Source organism: Garra rufa, chromosome 12, assembly GCF_049309525.1.
Source record: "Garra rufa chromosome 12, GarRuf1.0, whole genome shotgun sequence".
Taxonomy (NCBI): Eukaryota; Metazoa; Chordata; class Actinopteri; order Cypriniformes; family Cyprinidae; genus Garra; species Garra rufa.
In genome coordinates, this window is record NC_133372.1 from 5,522,436 (window position 1) to 5,538,458 (window position 16,023).

Sequence of the window (16,023 nt, forward strand, 5' to 3'; positions counted from 1 at the left end):
TTATTGTTATATTCATTTAAATGTAATTTATGTAATCTTAATTATATTAATTAATTTATATATTATATAATATTAATGCTATTAAATATTTCTGAATAATGACTGGGAAGTGCCTGACTGTCTCTAATTATCTCTTTGTGGTATTATATTATATTATATTATATTATATTATATTATATTATATTATATTATATTATATTATATTATATTATATTATTTGAGTTAGTTTCCTGTGAAATCAATAATTGTTATATTAATTTATATGTAATATGCCATTTATGTAATCTTAACAAATATTATTTATCATAAATATTATATATAATATTAATATCATTAAATATTTCTAAATAATGACTGGAAAGTGCCATGGTATCAGAAAATATCTTAATTTAATTTCATGTCATATACATTATATTATATTATATTATATTATTTGAGTTGGTTGCCTGTGAATTTTTTTTTTATATGAATTTATACATGATCTATGTAATCTTAATTTATATTAATTAACATATATATTATTTATAATATTAACATCATTAAATATTTCTGAATAATGACTAGACGGTGTCTGACTATCTCTAATTATCTCTCTGTGCTCTCAGAAAATGTAATAATTTATTTTCATGTCATATACATCAATATGGTTATATTATATAATATTATATTATTTGAATTGGTTGCCCGTGAAATCAATTCTAGTTATATTAATTTATATGCAAATATATGTCATTTATGTAATCTTAACAAATATTATCTTAAACATTATATATAATATTAGTATCATGAACTATATTTCTAAATAATAACTGGGCAGTGCCTTACTATCTCTAATTATATCTCTGTGCTCTCAGAAAATTATTTAATTTCATGTCATACACATTAATATTATATGTAGATATTTATTTTGTAAGTAGCCATACTTAATTTTGACATTTTGACAATTGTGGTCTTATATAAGTTAAAAGCTGCTCATGACCACTATCAAACCTGTTTGTTTTGCAATACATAATTTAAGGCAAATAGTCATTTTATCCATGATAGAATTTTCTAGAAGGGCTAAAGCATCAAACATGGTCTCATCTGAAGTTTTGCACTGATGTGTGTGAGTGTGTACATGTGTGTAACCTTTGCAACTGGCGTCACGCATCGGCCACACATACACACACACACACACACACACACACACACACACACAGAGTGAGTGAGGTTCTCAGTGCGCAGTGCGGAGCTGAAAACATGAGCAGCATTGCATTGATCATCAGGGTTTGTGCATGATGCATTAGACACACACAGGTGTGATTTGCCAGAGATCATCTGTGCGATGCGCTCGGGCGTCTCTTCGCGGGGAAAGTGTCTTCATGAGTGTCCAAAGTAACAGCAACAGCAGTGGAAGTTTGGACGGAGCGCCATCTTGCTCTCAGTTCTCGACTGGATCTCCGACCCCGGGCTCAGTTTCTCCGCTCGATATCAGTGCTCCGCGGAGGCATAAAAAAGGTAAACCCGCCGGGAATGTCAATTTAAACTTTGTTCATGTGAAATCAGTCGGGATTGTATTAGATTAACGTGTGATTTGGCTTAAATCTGGCCTTTAATCGAAGCGGTCGTGTCGGAGGCCGCTGATCTCTCGTCTGCTGACTGTGACTCTCTGGGTTTTTATAACAAGCATCGAGTCCTAGACACGACTTGTTCTGTTTTAAAGTGTTTTCGATAGAATTCCGTCGCTTTATGTCTTGATTGCACGGTTAATTTGACGTGAGGATGCCCATGGTCACCCATTCGGGGACTCAGTCACTGGCCGTGTCTCAAAACCTAGCGAGATGTCTACCTAGACTGCATTTTTGGACACCATAGGTGCGTATTTTTTGTGATGCTGTCTTTGTGTCTAGGTGGCAGCTCGTTGGGTTTTAACATACAGGCAGTCTGATAATATATGAGTTGATGTTTTTGATGTTTAGACTATGTATCTATCACTCGTGTGCAATTGAATGCCTCAGAAATGAGACACAGTCTGTACCTGATTAACATGAGTTGCTGTCTGTGTGCTTAAGAATGTTTATCACATGCAAAATGCTAGGTATGTACTAACAAACTGGGTTTCAGAACATTGACAGTATCTGATAAACACAAGTTGCTGTTTTTACATTTAAGTATTTAACTAGCATTCAATGCAATGGCTCATAAATGTTATATAGGTAGGTAGACACAACCAGACAAGCATTAATTGGTATTTAAGGTTGACAGTGTGTACTTGTTACTCATGCATGCTTGCAATGGTCTATAATGCTGTCTGCTTGTTAGTATTTGATAAATATAAGCTGATGTTTTGACGCTTGAGTGTTATTTCTAGCACTTCTGCATGTAGTGTATAGTTTTGAGTCAGTAATGCATGTAGGATGCTGTGTAGGTGCATCTCGCTAGATTTTAATATGATGCCAGTACTTGATAAACATGATTTTGTGTTTTTATGGCTGAAAGTGTTTAATTATTTTTGTTTCACTCAATGCATGTTATGCAATAGCTCAAAAATGCTGTCTAGGTAGGCAACAGACTAGGTTTTGATACACTAGTAGGCTATGTGTTACACATTAGTTGGTGTTGTTTATATGTGAGAGTGTTTATTTATCTGCATGAAGTAGCAGCTCAGGTAGCCATGTTGAAGTTGGACACAACTCATAAACATTGATGTGGTTGAGAATTATTTGTTTTGCAAAAAATAATATACTCGTGCTGGAAGCGTGTTGCATTGCATTTATGTTTAATACAGTTTTTTTGTTTTGTTTTTGTTGTGTTTCAGGAATTTGAACCTTGAATCTAAAGACCATCTGATACATCTAATTGAAATGCATGTTTCAGGTTATTTGGTTTTTGATGTGTTTTTGATGAACCTGTAAGTCTTGCACTGGTTGTTTCCTGTGATTTTTATCATGTCCACCAGAGACTCAGGCTGGTCTGTGTTAATATGTGCTGTAAACATGTGTATGTGCACTGATGAGTGTAATATCATATGTGCGTTAATGCATTACTCAGATTCTCGTGGCCAAGAATAAGTCCTCAGCCATGTAATAGCATGCTGTGGCTTTAATTTTTTATCAGTGTTTTGAAAAAATGTGGAACCTTTTACCTGCTTGTCCTTTTTGCATTCACAAAAAATGACCAAAAAGTAGTGATGTTATGGTAGATATGGATACCTATCATAGTAATGTTATGTTTTTAAAAAAAATCTCCGAATAGCATATAAATGCAATTTTATATGAATGTGGTAAATATTTAGTTTTTATTAATCTAGAATGCATTAAAATTAATCAAAGGTGACAGTAAAGACATAATGTTTAAAATAAATGCTATTATTCTAATTTCTTATCCAATTATCAAGAAATCCTAAAAAAATGCATTGAATGCACAAAACTATGACGCAGGACAACTGTTTTCAACATTGATAATAATATAAAATTTTTCTAGAGCAGTAAATCAGCATATTAGAATGATTTCTGAAGGATTATGTGACTCTAAAGACGTAATGATGCTGTAAATGCACCTTTGATCGCAGGAATAAATAACTTTTTTTATAATGCATTCACATAGAAAACAGCTATATTACATTCTTATAATATGTCACAGTGTTTTTACTAATTATGAAACGGTTTTAAAAATTAAGTGGAATTAATATTTGCCCCAGGAATTGACTTTTTGAGGCATCTTTAGGATGGTTGGTGTTATCCATTTTTTTTAAAATACTGTCTTAAACACTTTATTACTGTATTAGTAGCAATAGCCAAAAATACATTGTATGGGTCAAAATGATAAAATTTTTATTTATGCCAAAAATCATTTGGATATTAAGTAAAAATCATGTCCCATGAAGATATTTTGTACATTTCTTACCATAAATATTTCAAAACTTAATTTTTGATTGGTGATATGCATTGCTAAGAACTTAATTTGGACAACTTTTAAGGTGATTTTCTCAGTATTTAGATTTTTTGTGCACCCTCAAATTTAATATTTTCAAATAGTTGTATCTTGGACTAATATTGTCCTATTCTAACAAACATTTATTCAGCTTTCAGATGATGCATAAGTCTCAATTAAAAAAAAAAAAAAAAAAAAATCAGGGTCCAGGGTTACAATGATCAAACAATCCTGAAAAATGCTTTAAATTGCACAAAAATATGAAGCAGCGCAACAGTTTTTAACATTGATAATAATAAAAAAGAAATGTATCTTGAGCTTTGATCACAGAAATAAATTACATTTTAAAATATTCATAGTGAAAAAAGTTCTTAAAGTATGATATTTTACAATATTTTTAAATATTTAAAAAAAAAAAAAAATTTACTATTTTAGGTTTTAAAATGAAGTAACATTAATATTTACCCCAGGACTTGATTTTCAGCCATTTTTAGTATAAAACACATGGATGTAAAATAATTAATTAGAGTGCATAAAAGCCACAATTGTTTAACTTGAGAATTTCATTTATTTATTAAAAGAGAATCAACATCAGATATAAAAGCAGCTGTACAAATGCACAAGAAGGAAATATAACAATATAAGAAGCTGTATTATTATTGTTTTATAATATGTTGTGTATATCCCTTGATGGCTCACCTGTGCATCAGTGCACAAACTAGGATGTGGCTTGGGTGTTTCCTGATCATTTGCTTTCACTCATTTCCACTCCGCCTTGCATGTTTGGGAGGAGTCTTATTTAGCCATGCACTGTTTTTTCTTTGCCGCTTGGGTTATTTGCCAAACCCGACGTGGCCTTAGGTTAGTGTTTACTCATTCCCGGTGTTTTGATTTATCATCTGTGTCCTTTATCTGGGCAGCTGTGCTCTTCCTGCCCTGTTGACCTTCATAATTTTCCACCCATCCACCATCTTGGGATCTCTTTGGCTTGAAGCTCTTTCTGGCACGAGTCTTATCATGGCAGAGGTGTCGAACGCATCCGCTGCGCCGGTGTGTTTATGGCTAGAGAACACAAGTCAACCTGAGCTGTTTTGTCTAGTCACTGTAATGGGGTTTGAAGACCAGATGATTCCTTTAGACAGGTTTTGTAATGATGATTCATGCCATTATTAGCTGGTTGTTCTTATCGGCTGCTGATACTGTATTAGGCTGAGGGAACGGGGCCATTTGGCTGCTGCATCAATGATGATGATGAATTCTGTCTTCAGGCATCTGCTGCCAGATCATGTCAAACATGGAAGGGATAGATCAACCAAACATGTAATCCTTACATTATTTACTCAGCATTTCTTAGCAGGCTGTTGGTTTGTTTGCACAACATTTACAGTGCTGTTCAAAAGTTTGGGGTTTGTAGAATAAAAAAAAAAATGTTTTTGAATAAATTCTTTTTATGCTCTTCGAAGCTGCGTTTATTTGATCAAAATTACAGTAAAAACCATACAATTCTGAAATATTATTGCAGTTTAAAATAACTGTTTTCTGTGTCAATATATTTAAAAAAATATATTTATTCCAGCAATGCAAAACTGAATTTCTAGCATCATTACTCCAGTATTCAGTATGAAAATTTGGGGTTTGAAGGATTTAAAAAAATGTTTTTGAAAAAGTCTCTTATGCCATCGAAGCTGCATTTATTTGATCAAAAATACAGTAAAAACCATACAATTCTGAAATATTATTGCAGTTTAAAATAACTGTTTTCTGTGTCAATATATTTAAAAAAAATTATTTATTCCAGCAATGCAAAACTGAATTTTTAGCATCATTACTCCAGTATTCAGTATGAAAATTTGGGGTTTGTAGGATTTAAAAAAATGTTTTTGAAAAAAAGTCTCTTATGCCATCGAAGCTGCATTTATTTGATCAAAAAATACAGTAAAAACTGTAAAATTCTGAAATATTATTACAGTTTAAAATAACTGTTTTCTGTGTCAATATATTTAAAAAAATTATTTATTCCAGCAATGCAAAACTGAATTTTTAGAATCATTACTCCAGTATTCAGTATGAAAATTTGGGGTTTGAAGGATTTAAAAAAATGTTTTTGAAAAAAAGTCTCTTATGCCATCGAAGCTGCATTTATTTGATCAAAAAATACAGTAAAAACTGTACAATTCTGAAATATTATTACAGTTTAAAATAACAGTTTTCTATGTGAATATATTTAAAAAATGTATTTATTCCAGCAATGCAAAGCTGAATTCTTAGCATCGTTATTCCAGTCTTCACTCTTCTTTTATGCTCATCCAAGCTTCATTTACTTGCTAAAATACGCTAAAAACTGTAAAATTCTTAAATATTATTACAGTTTGGAAGAACTGTATTCCATGTGAATATATTTAAAAAAAAAATGTATTCCTGCAATGCAAAGCTGAATTTTCAACATCATTACTCCAGTCTTCAGTATCAAAATTTGGGGTTTGTAGGATTAAAAAAAAATGTTTTTGAATAAAGTCTCTTATGCTCATCAAAGAAAAAAGAACCAGTAAAAACTGTAAAATTCTGAAATATTATTACAATTTGAAATAACTGTTTTATATGTGAATATATTTTGAAAAATGAATTTATTCCTGCGATGCAAAGCTGAATTTTCAGCATCATTACTCCAGTCTTCAGTATCAAAATTTGGGGTTCATGAGATTTAAAAAAAAAAAAAAAAATGTTTTTGAATAAAGTCTCTTATGCTCATCAAAGCTTCATTTATTTGTAAAAAAAAAAAAAAAAATACAGTAAAAACTGTAAAATCTGAAATATTATTACAGTTTAAAATAACTGTTTTCCATATGAATATATTTAAAAAATGTATTTATTCCAGCAACGAAAAGCTGAATTTTCAGCATCATTACTCTTCAGTGTCAAAACTTGGGATTCATAGTTTTTGAATGAAGTCTCTTATGCTCATTGAAGCTGCATTTATTTGATCCAAAAATACAGTAAAACTTGTAAAATTCTGAAATATTATTAGTGTAGAATAAATGTTTTCCATGTCAATGTATTAGAAAATGTGATTTATTCCTGTGATGCAAACCTTCAGTTTTCAGCATCATTACTGTCTTCGGTGTCAGATGATCCTTCAGAAATCATTCTAATATGCTGATTTGCTGCTTGTTATGTGTTAAACTGTTGTGCTGCTTCATATTTTTGTAGAAACTAACTGTGGTACATTATAGTTTTCATAATTCTTTGAAGAATAGAAAGTTCTAAAGAACAGTGTTTAAAAACAAAAATTATTTTGGCATTGTAAATGTCACTTTTGATCAATTGAATGCATTCTTGATGAATAGAGCGTTTCTTTAAAGTCTTACTGCCCTCAAATTTTTAACAGTAGTGGATGTGTGGTATATATCTACATTCTATCTTCATTACCTGATGAAATCTGTTAGTCACAGTGAGGCATGAAAATGTACTCTATAGATGCCTAAGTCATTCAAAGTTTTTCTGTAAAATGGTAGACTGTGTCATCATCTTTTGGTGAGACTAAAATAAGGTGATGGAGCTATGCTGTCAGTGCTATCAGCTGATAATGAGCAGGAAACGTCTCAAAGAGCTTCCTGTTTATAATCCTGACTCCAGCAGGAAGAAACCCTGTTGACATTTGCCATGAAAAATAAATATGTCTAAAAGAGCAAATGAAAAATATTGTGGATGGTCAGATGTGAAGGATGTGGACATATCAATGTCACGGTCCAGCCATTTTGAGTTTGATGTGAGTGTAGTTCTGTAGCTGTAATCCTTTTCATGGTACTTTGCCTTTAAACCAGTAATATGAGTAGGTGTATGATCCTCTGGCTCTTTAGGGTGGCTTAGGATCAGAAACAATGACTGGATGGTCTCGTAAGATTCCAGGAGGTTGCTCACTGTGATCACACCCCTCCTGATCCTCAACCCTGTGAACCTGTGTGTGAACGCGTCGAGATTGACAAGTGTTTCTGTGTGTGTGTTTGTAGGTATGGATGAACTGCATTCTCTGGATCCACGCCGGCAGGAGCTTTTGGAGGCACGTTTCATCGGAGCAGTTAGCGGAAATACAGGAGGAAGCACAGGCAGCGCGAGTGGAGGGCCTAAAGTAACGCACATGCATGCAAACACACGAATGTGCATCCATATATGTGACCCTGGACTACAAAACCATAAGTAATCTTAAGTCTTAAGTTGCACGGGTATATCTGTAGCAAAAGCTAAAAATAAATTGTATGGGTCAAAATAGTTAATTTTTCTTTTATGCCAAAAATCATTAGGATATTAAGTAAAGATTGTGTTCCATACAAGACATTTTGTAGATTTCCTACTGTAAATATATCAAAAATAAATTTTTGATTTGTGATATGCGTTGTTAAGAACTTTATTTTTGACAACCTTAAAGGGATGGTTCAGAGTAGAATTGACTTCATTGCTATGCACTCCGAAGCCCATGTAAATACCCCATCCGAAGTTTTTTTTTACCTTAGTCAAACATTTATGGAGATATTAGAGTTTTTTGAATTGCTTGTTACAGGAGTGAATGGTACATGTGATGTATCTCGTAAATTGCACCACTAAACGTGCAAGTAATCTTACCAAACTTGTACAGTAGTGTAAATAGGTTATGTACTCACAAAACGCTGCATCAGAACATTTGTAAGTCCACCATGAGTGTTTTAAAAACACGTTTTAGCCGATCCCTACTAGTCTCAAAAACTACAAGTCGACTTCACTTCCCTGGTTTGTAAAAAGCACGTAAAAGTCCTCCTACTACATCTGTGTGCATGTCAACTTGTAGGAGGACTTTTACGTGCTTTTTTTCGAACCAGGGAAGTGACGTCGACGTGTCGACATTTGTAGTTTTTGAGACTAGTAGGGATCGGCTAAAACGTGTTTTTAAAACACTCATGGTGGACTTACAAATGTTCTGATGCAGCGTTTTGTGAGTACATAACCTATTTACACTACTGTACAAGTTTGGTAAGATTACTTGCACGTTTAGTGGTGCAATTTACGAGATACATCACATGTACCATTCACTCCTGTAACAAGCAATTCGAAAAACTCTAATATCTCCATAAATGTTTGACTAAGGTAAAAAAAACTTCGGATGGGGTATTTACATGGGCTTCAGAGTGCATAGCAATGAAGTCAATTCTACTCCGAACCATCCCTTTAAAGGCGATTTTCTCAATATTTAGATTTGTTTTTTGCACCCTCAGATTCAAGATTTTCAAATAGTTGTATCTCGTCCAGTTATTGTCTTTTTCCTAATAAATCATACATCAATGGAAAGCTTATTTATTAATTTTATTGTACAATGAATATATTTTAAAAGTTAATTTATTCCAGCAATGCAACGCTGATTTCTTAGCATCATTGCTCCAGTCTCAAGCTCCATTTACTTCATTAAATACTGTAAAATTCTAAAATATTATTACAATTTGAAATAACTGTTTTCTATGTGAATATATTTTAAAAAAAGGTTATTTATTCCAGTGATGCAAAGCTGAATTTTCAGCATCATTACTTTAGTCTTCAGTATCAATTTGGTGTTCGTTGGATTTTTGTAAAAAAATGTTTTTGAATAAAGTCTCTTATGCTCATCAAAGCAGCATTTATTGGTAAAAACTGTATAAATAAATGTATAAATCTCAATTTCCTAAAAAAATTAACCTGTATGACTGGTTTTGTGGTCCAGGGTTTGTGTGCAAATTTCGGCTGGGTGATTTTTGGGATATATTTAATTTATGTATGTTATCAGTCATCATTTACATGTAATAAAAATGTATTTTTTATTTTATTTTTTATTTTATATAAATATGTTAATTATTTTTATTAAAACTAAAAAAATGCAATTCTAATTACACAAAATGTTTAATGAGTAGTAAAATATAGTATAGTATAGTATAGTATAATATTATTTTTCCACACTAAATGTTTTAATTTTTCACTAAGAATTTGCTAATCTTACTCGCATATCAGTTTAACAAAATATTTATTGTACTTGCAAATATTACGTTTTAGTAAAAAAAAAAAAAAAAAACGTTTTAAATTTGGATTGATAAAAAAAAATTGTATTAGTAGTGAATTAATTAACTAATAAGCTTATTTAAAAATGATTCACAGAAATTAACTGAATTTACCAAGTCTAATGCAGTTTTTGCTGCTGAAGTTGAAATTGCAGACTCTATTATAACCATTTTTCCCAACACACTTATAATTGCAAGAACTCAAGGTGAAACAACACTAGTCTAATGACTAGACACTGTCCTTTTAATGTTGCTTAATTTAGCTTCCCCAGTGAAATCAGTGTACATTTTGTAATTTTTTTGTTTTTTTAAATCTTTCTTTTTAGGGTTTGAACAATAACGAATGTTCCAGTCACAGTTTTGGCAGCCTGGGGTCATCTAGTGACAAGGAGTTTGAGGTGAACATTATACTCATGCATACTCGTTTCAGCCTTATCTCTCCAGGTTTCACAGACAAGGCTTAAACCTAGTCCCAGATTAAAACATAAATCTGAGCTGTTTCAACTGAAAGAAACTTGCACTGATTAATCTTGAAATATATCAGTGCCTTTGTTTTGTCTCAAGATAGACAGCAGTAATGTTGTTTTCTAAGGCACGTTTATAAAAATTACTTAAATGCCCTAATTGGACTATGGCTTAATCTTGGCTGTATGTGACACCAGACCTATATTTATTGAACAGATCTGTTTTAACAGTTTGTCCATGTGTTGCCTGTCTAAAATGTGTTTTTCCATTTCCATAAAGAACTCTGACATAAAGAAAGGAGGTTCACCTGCATATTCAGTGAGTTTGACATTTTTTTTTTTATCTTATTTGAATAGGAATGGCTCTTGAAAATTAAAATATCAGAGATCCAAATCCATAAGACTTTTATTTATTTTTTTCTTCCATGGGATGAAAAAGGTGAATTTTTAAAGAACATGTTGGTTGGCGTATGTTGAAAGTGAATGGAAATTACTAATAAGAGTGAATAATATGGTCCATATGGATTATAAAGCTATACCGGATTAATTTGAAAGCTGTTTTCAGTGAATAACAATTTATATTTCAATCTCTTTCTTCCGAATGCTATATTCTATGTCTTCTAAGGACAAAACTTATGAATCACTTTTGGGATAGTTAGGGGTGGCACGGTTCACAAAACCCACGGTTCGGTTCCTATCACAGTTTTAGGTCACGGTTTTCGGTTCTGTACGGTTCTTTTTTCTTTTTCATTTTTTTTTTCTTTTCTTTTTTTTTCTTTCTTTAACACTCCAGAAATTTACTTTGGCATATGATATGTAGCTTAATTATCTACAATTTAGGATACATTATTTAAAAAAAAAATTATATCATGTAATCATGCACAAACTGAATTGGACTTGACTTTAAGCACATTAGTGGGACCAAAAAAAGGAAAGCTAGGGGAGATTTTGATACAGCAAGAGAGAAGACATTGATGGCATGCTTTTCATTTATTTGGCAAAAACAGGACAATGTGTATTGCTATCTCTACAGGAATTCATGTGCCTTTTTAGCACATAAAGATTGAACTGAAGAATTAACTTGCATTTATCAAACTGCCAGCTTCAGTGTAGCTCTTACAAAAATTGTATCTTTTAAAAGAAAAAGAGAGGAAATCTTTAAGCTCTGTCTTTTAAAGGAACCATATGTAAGAAATTTATGTCAGTTAATCATAAAATGGCCCTGAAATGTCACTAGACATTAAGAAATCATGTTCATTTCAAATACTTATATCACTGACAACAGTGGTCTGGCCAGGATATTGTCATTTAAAAGTGAGAGTTGCAGCCCACAACTGATGTTATTGTTGTCGTTTTGTGTTTTGGTCTGAGGCTCCACCCTCCAGCTATCTACCAATCACGAAGTCAGTAGAGTTTCGTGAGACGGGTTGCCAGCTCTGTTACAGCTGCGGCTATACTAACGTGTCGGATTAAACATGTATAACGTTACGAAACGAAAAAGACCTCGTTTTGAAACCGAAATACGTCGTGACAAAGTCCGAAATAAAACAAGGATTGGTATAGGATTTGCCTTTGAAAGATGGAGACGGCTGAAAACGGAGAAGAATTTGAAGACAGATGCTTTCGTTGGTAATTTTTTCCTGAACAGGTAAGATTCATCTATGTTTGGCTAACTTTGCTTCAGTACTCAGTGGATTTTCCGCGGTCGGCCGAGCTAAATGCGTTCATAAAAAGCTTTATATCGCACCACTAGCAGGGTTGGAAAACAACCTATGTTCCGACTGAAATGTGGTATTACAGTACATCTTTGCGAAATATTTGGCTAATCGCCATCTGTAAATTTTTGCGATACATAATTACTTCGCAAAACATCTCTTGTGAAGCATAAACATAATTAACAGAAGAAAAACAAATTACTGTGTGTCACTTGCTGTTGGAAGCTCCTTATTGCAGCCTACTCCTGCAGCTTAGCTGGCAACCTCGAGTCAGGGGGGAGCGGGAGGGGAAACACCATTCTACAGTATTTTGAATGTGATTGCAGTACCAGTTTTGGCCACAATCCTACATACGGTTCCTTTAAACAAGTGATTGGTTGGTTCATGTCACATGACCTGCGGTGCGCTTGCGGCATTCTGAAAAGTTGAGATGTTTCAAAGTCCCTTTAAGGGTATTCTATAGTCTTTGGATGGTTTTATCTCGATGCGGCACATACGCGCCTGGAAAAAACGAGCGCGTCGCACAGCGTGCGTGTCGCGACCGCGTCGCTTCCATTATGAGCGCGCATACCGCGCATCTACATTTGAAATGACGAACTTGAGCGCGCAAAAGACGCTACATGTGAACGGCCCCTTATGCTGGCGCATCCTCCAACTCCGGGCAGCCTTCCTTATCTCTCCCACTTGCCATTTCTACACGTGACGTTACCTGCAGCACTCCACTTTTACTTTCTGTATGTCCACACACACCTCTTATTTCCCGCAAAAAGGACACTCACTACGTGTATGAGGCTACATAGCGCAACCGTTGAACCGTGTGAGGCACACACGCACTGAACCGAGACAAGCGAACCGAACGGTTCGGTTGTTTTTTCATGTACCGTGCCACCCCTAGTGATAGTTTGATAGAGCATTTTTGTCATTTTGGCACTTGACAGCACCTGTCCATATGCACTTTCGTTACATTGAAAAGAGCACCTAGGATATTAATAAAATGTCAATGGGTTTGGAATGACATGGTGTATAATGTTTGGAATTCATACAAATGCAGAAAGGCTGTTTGGAAACCTCATTGGTGAGCCTTTTACAACTCCTTTGAGGCCTAAATTCAGCTTAAAATGGATCTTACTGACAGCATTAATATTGATTGTATTGATCTAGTAAACAGAAGTATTGATTGACAGCAATAGTAATGCTTTTTCTTGTTTTCCCAAGACTCCAGAGAAGAAGCACTCCGAATCATCCAGAGGAAGAAAGAGGAAGGTTGACAACCAGTCAGAGAGCAGCCAAGGTAATGTTAACTTCCTGTGCGTATGAATTAAGTTTTTTTTTTTTTTTATAACTTGGGATGCACCAAATATTCGGCAACCAAAATTGGTAATATATAAGCGAGTAAGCGAAAAGACAATAAATTCTACCGAACAATGACGTGACGTGATCGAATAGAGGTGCGCACTAATGCAGCAAAAATGTCGGCAATGTAGAAGCATTTAAAACTGTCTGAGAAAGATGCAAAAATCATTACAAGCACCGACAGCGAGAGACTGTTTAGTGTCACATCGCATGTCTTCCATGAGAAGAGGAAGGGGTGGTTGTTGCTGGTTACTGTATGATGACTGAAATCGTGAAATGGCCTTAAACCATTAGTAAATAAACTACAGAACGTTATGTTTTCTAACACACGCACCAATTGTATGTATTCTGACAGCGCTGCATGAGTTCCTTAGCCAGGGTTCAAAGTCCAAAGCACAAGGAATCATTCATAAATCTGCTGCTGTCAGCAAAAAGAAGTACTGAGGTCTTCTTGCAGATTTCCGCCAAAATAAAAGTCAACATTCATAAATGTTATTGTAATTTTACTGTTGTTTTGTAAAATAAAATAAAAAAGTGGGACAAAAATAATAACAATAATTACAACAGCTCTATTAATTAATTTATTATAACATTCACACATAGTGTTCATATTGGGATCTGTAATATTTTCCAATATTTTAAAAGATGTCCCGTCTGCTCAGCAAGGCTGCATTTATTTGTACATTAAAAACGGCATGCCTGATTCCAGAAGGGTGTCTTAAAAATGACCAAGGAATATAAGAATTATTTTACTTATTAAAATAATTTAAATTGTGGTTTGTTGGTAGGCTATAATGTAGGTCGATTTTGGCAAATTTTGGCAAAAATCATAATCCCGATTATTTTGGTCAATATTGTGATCACGATTATTTAACTCTATTATGACTGGGTCCAAAACTTTATATTAGTGATTAATTTAAAGATAGCAATACAGCAAAAAAATAAAAAACTGAATACTTTTTTTTCAAGTCTAAAGTAGTCTAACAATACTACTGAAATTAAATGTAATTATTTGAATGTAAAATAAAACAGCGTCTTCACTGTAATAGTTAAACGTGCTTTGTTTGTTTGAAGTCCTTCATCCAAGGGGAGTGAATGATTGTTTTATTAATATTAAGCACAAAGACAGCAGAAGGAATATTATTTGTTGTCGCTTTTAGTGCCACACAGATCCAATATACTGTTGCACACATATTTTCATTCTCAACTGTTTATGATCATTTAAGTCATAACTGACAAGGGTTTACATGAATAATCACCAAGCGCCTCATTCTGAAATATTTTTGCGTGTATTTGAGCGTTTAGGCGTGCACCTTGAGCTAAAAGATAACTTTACATGTCCGTGTTCTGCTCCGTCTCTGAGCGCACACACAGAACAGTGCAAGTTTTCTTACGCGGTATAAAAAACACAAGATCAACAAAATATTAATAAATCAAGCACGTCCATGATTTAGCTGATTTTCATGTGAAATTGGGCTTTTATGGAGGAGTAAAATTGCACCACTGGTAAAGGGGGTGGAATGGGGTGCAATAATCATTTCATCTCGATTACTGCATTTTCATGATCGTTTAAAGCAGAAATCGAAACCCAATTTCCATTAATTGCACAGCCCTACTATAATTTCTACTTGAATGTAAAAAATGTTCAGTGTTAAGTAAATATTTTTAAACTGATTTTTTTTTTCCCTTGAAAAAGCAAGACAAAACTGTAAAAAGCACATTTTGGCTATTTAATTTAGGCAATGATGAAAAAAATTGGCAAAAACATTTCTTCGGCCAAGAATTTTCATTTTGGTGCATCCCTTAAATAAACAAACCTGGCATTTTGAAAACATTCAAGCTGAAAATCATGTGCTTTGTTTTTGTTAGGAAATAGTTTAATTTTTAGCTCAGAAATGATGCAGTGCACTGACAAAAAAGTGATTTGTACCCATTGACTTTTTTTTCTTTTTTCCCAGGAAAGTCTTCCGGCCGAGGCCCTAAGATCAGCGATTATTTTGATGTAAGTAAAGCTTTGTGTGGATGACGCTGCGTTTAGTCAGCTCTGTATTAAATGTCAGTCAGAGCTTTTACTCAGCGTAACGCTGTTTTTTCATCATCTAATGGCTGCTCGCTTTAGTAGATGTTTTGACTTGTAGAGTTGTGAAATTGCTGGAGCATAGTTAGCAACACTATGATGACGTCACATCCTGTTAGTATGTTGTGTAGTGCTGTTTTAAAAAACTGCATATCTTCTTTCTGAAGTTCCAGGGAGGAAACGGATCAAGTCCTGTCAGGGGGCTTCCTCTGGTCCTGCGCTCACCACAGAACTCTCACTCTGCACCCGGCTCTATCGTGAGTGCTGATGTTTAAAGGTCCCATATTGTCAAAATCGAAATTTCCTGTAGTGTAACTGAGGTCTAGGGGCTATGTAACTACCATATGAGTTTCAAAACCGTCAATCCACAGTAAACTGCACACAGCCTGCTTAAAGTAGCTGTTCATTTTCACGAGCCGCTGTGACTTCCGTAACGATGTGACGTCCGA

At 33.8% G+C, this 16,023-nt stretch overlaps 1 protein-coding gene across 1 annotated transcript in view; it reads left to right on the top strand.

Annotated features, from left to right (window-relative positions):
• Positions 1-1,206: 1,206 nt before the first annotated feature.
• tlk1b (tousled-like kinase 1b) overlaps positions 1,207-16,023 on the top strand; it is a 30,951-nt gene continuing 16,134 nt past the window's right edge. The window contains exons 1-7 of the mRNA XM_073851427.1: positions 1,207-1,497; positions 7,920-8,038; positions 10,292-10,363; positions 10,710-10,748; positions 13,360-13,435; positions 15,456-15,499; positions 15,742-15,831. Of these exons, the coding sequence (XP_073707528.1) occupies positions 1,362-1,497; positions 7,920-8,038; positions 10,292-10,363; positions 10,710-10,748; positions 13,360-13,435; positions 15,456-15,499; positions 15,742-15,831 (576 nt within the window). The 5' untranslated portion in view covers positions 1,207-1,361. The remainder of the gene's footprint in view (positions 1,498-7,919; positions 8,039-10,291; positions 10,364-10,709; positions 10,749-13,359; positions 13,436-15,455; positions 15,500-15,741; positions 15,832-16,023) is intronic.